Source organism: Engystomops pustulosus, chromosome 6 (genome assembly GCF_040894005.1).
Source record: "Engystomops pustulosus chromosome 6, aEngPut4.maternal, whole genome shotgun sequence".
NCBI classification, from domain to species: domain Eukaryota; kingdom Metazoa; phylum Chordata; class Amphibia; order Anura; family Leptodactylidae; genus Engystomops; species Engystomops pustulosus.
The window spans coordinates 145,533,490-145,537,772 of record NC_092416.1 but is presented as its reverse complement, the minus strand read 5'-3'; the positions used below and the strand labels follow the sequence as shown (position 1 = coordinate 145,537,772).

Below are 4,283 nucleotides of genomic sequence, written 5' to 3'. Positions count from 1 at the left end.
ATGGTTAAGGGTTTTTACATTTATGAGGCAGGTTTATTTTTTCCACTTATCATATGAATACTGGTAGTAACTGGGAGCACCCTGTACTTGCGATTAACCCTCTCTGGTCCTGTGTATATCTTGGGGTGCTGCAGCCTGTAAGTGCAAGTAGTGTGTGGAGCAGGGTGCATGTACCTGCAGGGTGGAGGGTTCTCCTCCACATAAAACAATGGCTCCTTGATGTGGCTGCTGACAGCTCCGTGCGGCCCCTCCGATTGATTGATGTGTCTGTGACGCTTTATCAGGGACGGGGATAAAGTTTGACCAATCATTTGCCAGGAGCTCAGGAGGCAGCAGCCCAAGTGCACTTTGTTGGCTGGGAAGTTGGGAAGGGGAGAAGCTTCTGCATCTGTCCTATATCTTCTTCCCTTCAATGAACCTGCTTTGTATGATGTCCAAGAATGTCCATTTCTGGAGCCCTCAGTAACTACTTTGTGGAGTCCATTATAAGCCCTGAAAGTGAGGAGCCTCCAGCACCCAAATACTCTGGACAGTACCCCAGTCCCCGGGCTGCAGGACCAACAGACACCCTGGACTTCCCCTCGTGCAGCTTCCAGCCCAAACCTCCAGTGTTCAGTGCATCCTGGACCCCCCTGAACCCGCACAGCCCCCCTATCTACCACCCCTACCTCCAGCAGGGTGCCCCCACTTCAGAAAGCAGGTACTTACGGGGGTGGCTGGAGCCTCTGCCCAGGACTGAGTCTGGACCGGGACAAGGAGCTGTGAAGGCTGAGCCGCTGCTGGGGCACCCTGGGGAGCTGCAGAAATTGGGAGCCCAGGAGTATAATCCTGCTGGAAGAGAGGAGGCTGATGAGAGGCCCAACTACCAGGACAATAAAGGCTGCGAAGGAAGCGAGGACAAAGACAGGACACATCAAAGTAAGTGAGGAAGTCAGTAATAAGACTGCCATAAAGTGCAAGGAAACTGAGAATCCTGCCCGGCACCCAGACACTGGGTGCTCCAGGAACTGCACCACACAGAGGGGATCCTCACATAGACACATAGGTAGAGAGTGGGGAGAAATATGTATTTACATCAACAGATATTAATAGGCGGATAGTTATTAGATAGATGCATGAGAGAAAGACTGGAAGAAAGAAGCGATGTGAATCTGCTATATATCACAAATTGTGTGACTAGATATTATACTGAATATTTAGTAAGATGCTAGACATATAGATAGATATGTAGATAGAGATATAAATACATGTGCATATATATATATATATATATATATATATATATATATATATATATATTTGATAATCAAATACTAGATAGAATAACTTTTATATCCTGTGACATTTTCAATTTCTCTAGACTCTTGTGTAGCTGTCACTTTAAGTATAATTCAGTCTCATTTATCTAGTGGATAATGATGGATAGAAGTGACAGGTAATATCCCTCACGCCTTCTGACTCTAGCAGACGTGTATCCAGTCTTCATGTTACAGTAATAATAGTCATTAAGTGATAGGATGTAATTATAGAAGACTTCTGGAGTCAATACATGTATTATAGTGCCTATAATACTATGAACTGTATGTAAGAGGATAGGGTAGTGTATACTTGTATAATTGTTGGGAATAAAGTTCTTTGGTAATGAAGGTAATTGCTGCCTAGGATTTAATATACAATTAATATAATGTATCAGCACAGACTCCGAGGGGAAAAAAAAAAAAAAACTATGGGTGTAAATAATTGACCATGTAAATATTGGAGCTGTCCTGTTATACACAATGCAAAAACGCACCCGAGAAATCGCAGCCGCCGGATTAACACCTATTAATTATTCACTCATTTAAATCTCTTGAATATTTCATCTTCCTGCACATTATGTGGATACAATGATACAAGTTAATATAGGAGGGAGGAAGCTGCCAGAATGTATATTTAATCCCTGCAAACCAAGTTTATTATGTGAGAGGATAAAAAATACATCTCCAAGTCACTGCTGACACAATCGAACACAAACACCTATCAACAGCAGAGAAGTATACAATTGCATCATATACTGGAAATACTAATGTATCAAGTATAATACAATTATACAATATAGTATATACACAATAGCATGATACAAGGTGTACTGCATATACTAAAGATACAAGTATAATACAATGATAAAATGTAACATATACACAATAGCATAATACAATGTATAATGCATATACTTCCATTATACAATGTATACTATATTTACTCACTGTATGAGGGTGCATATAAAAGTAGATCACTGGTATTTATATGTTCGTACGTTTGATCATTTGTCCATTATTGTGTATATATCTAATATCTAGCTTTCAGTTATCTTTATGTATCCATTTCCATCTATTTATAGAAATATTTATTTCTGATCTTTATCTAATACCCATCATTCAGTTATGTATCATAAAAATAAATTTATAACTACAGAGAGAAATAACTAAATAAATACATAACATAATTTATTATCCATCTATGTATCGAGCTATATAATTCGTTATTTTATGTATATACTGTGTATCTATCTGTATTTATTACTTGTGCAGCAGAACTTTACACATTTAAGAATATCCTTTTTTTCATATTTACTATTTTCTGCTTTAATTATTTTCAAAATTATATAGACTAGAAACACAGAGACAAAAAAAGAAAGTATGTTATTGGTATTGAAATAATGCCAGAATATTAGGCTCGATCAGCTATCATTGTATTTTAATATCTATGTCTAGCGCTCATTGCATTTTGATATAGATAAATATAAATAGATATGTGTGTATAGATAGATAGATAGATAGATAGAGATGGTATATATATATATATATATATATATATATATATATATATATATATATATATATATATATATACACACTCCTATATATCGTTATAGCTATGTGGATAGTGTTTTTTCATCACTTTTTCTCTGCCCCCCCCTGCAGGTAACCCTTCTGCCAACTGGTTGCACGCCAGATCATCAAGGAAAAAGCGATGTCCTTACACCAAATACCAGACCCTGGAGCTGGAGAAGGAATTCCTCTTTAACATGTACCTGACCAGGGACAGGAGGCATGAAGTGGCTAGACTGCTCAACCTGAGCGAGAGACAGGTCAAAATCTGGTTCCAGAACCGAAGGATGAAAATGAAGAAGCTGAACAAGGAACAGGGGAAGGATTAACTCTTCACCTCCCTGCACCTGCTCCCTATTTATGATGCCACTTGCATAGGACTTGTCCATCTTTATTTGCATGACATATGGAGGATGTTGTAGACTGGCCAGGTAGTAGCAAGCAGACAGCATTAATGTAATTTTTCTGTGCAGTCCTGTACTACATGTCCACACGTTGTCCCATTATAGGTAGGGGATGACCATGGCACCTACTGGTAGGTAGCTCTACATGAGTGCTAGTCTGCCTTCCGCAGATTACATAGTGCAACCTCGCCCCATCCATCAGCATTACCTTAAAGAACTATAACTTATAGATATATTTAATATTCACTCCCTCTATAATAAAAAGTTCAGCCAGCAGACTCTTGTTTTTTATACTGAGCCAGAAAAATTATCACTTAAAAGCACACTGGAAAAAAAAGCCTCGATTTGCTAAAATAGTTTTGTAGAAAAAAAAAAGATGAAGAAGAAGCAATTTACAATAAAAGCCTATAAAGAAGTAAAAAAAAAGTTTTCCTTTGTTTTAGTACAGCTAGATGAGCAGAAGACAGTGAATGTTCCCTTAGAATTAGCTATTTCTAATTTATTGTGAAATGACGTTTATACAAAATCTGTAGATTTGGTTCCTCTTGTGTCAAGTCAAAGTATTTGTATATTTTTTATGTTGTTGAAAACTGCTATACTTGAAAGTTTTGTGTTTGTGTGTAAATATCTATTCATGTAGTTGTTTACTGGGGCTCTGACCCGCTGTTTACAATGGACCAGTTCATGATGTGTTATTTGCAAATTATTATTAAACTAGTGACAGAAGACACTGGAAATCCTTCTCCTTTATTGCTGTACAATAATATTTACAATGGGGTTAAAAAAAAGATACATAAAAGATACATAAACACACATATATACAGCAACATTTTGGGGGGTACAATATTAAATCATAAAAATAATATTTAGATAGATAAAGACATCCAAAAATATATGTGTGTACATGTGTGTATATATATATATATATATATATATATATATATATATATATATACCTACATAGAAATATATATATATATATATACCTACATAGAAATATATATATATA

At 36.6% G+C, this 4,283-nt stretch overlaps 1 protein-coding gene across 1 annotated transcript; it reads left to right on the top strand.

Annotated features, from left to right (window-relative positions):
* The first annotated feature begins 363 nt into the window (after positions 1 to 363).
* Positions 364 to 3,961, top strand: HOXB9 (homeobox B9). The gene is made up of 2 exons (XM_072113663.1): positions 364 to 918; positions 2,964 to 3,961. Exons 1-2 carry the CDS (start codon positions 441 to 443, stop codon positions 3,197 to 3,199), a joined length of 714 nt encoding a protein of 237 aa, XP_071969764.1. The 5' UTR covers positions 364 to 440; the 3' UTR covers positions 3,200 to 3,961.
* The last annotated feature ends 322 nt before the right edge of the window (positions 3,962 to 4,283 follow it).

Bases quoted from the DNA above. Each gene is read 5' to 3' on its own strand.
- HOXB9 (XM_072113663.1), top strand. From the start codon at position 441: ATGTCCATTTCTGGAGCCCTCAGTAACTACTTTGTGGAGTCCATTATA. The intron at 919-2,963 runs GTAAGTGAGGAA...CCCCCCCTGCAG, and splicing joins CAAAGACAGGACACATCAAA to GTAACCCTTCTGCCAACTGG.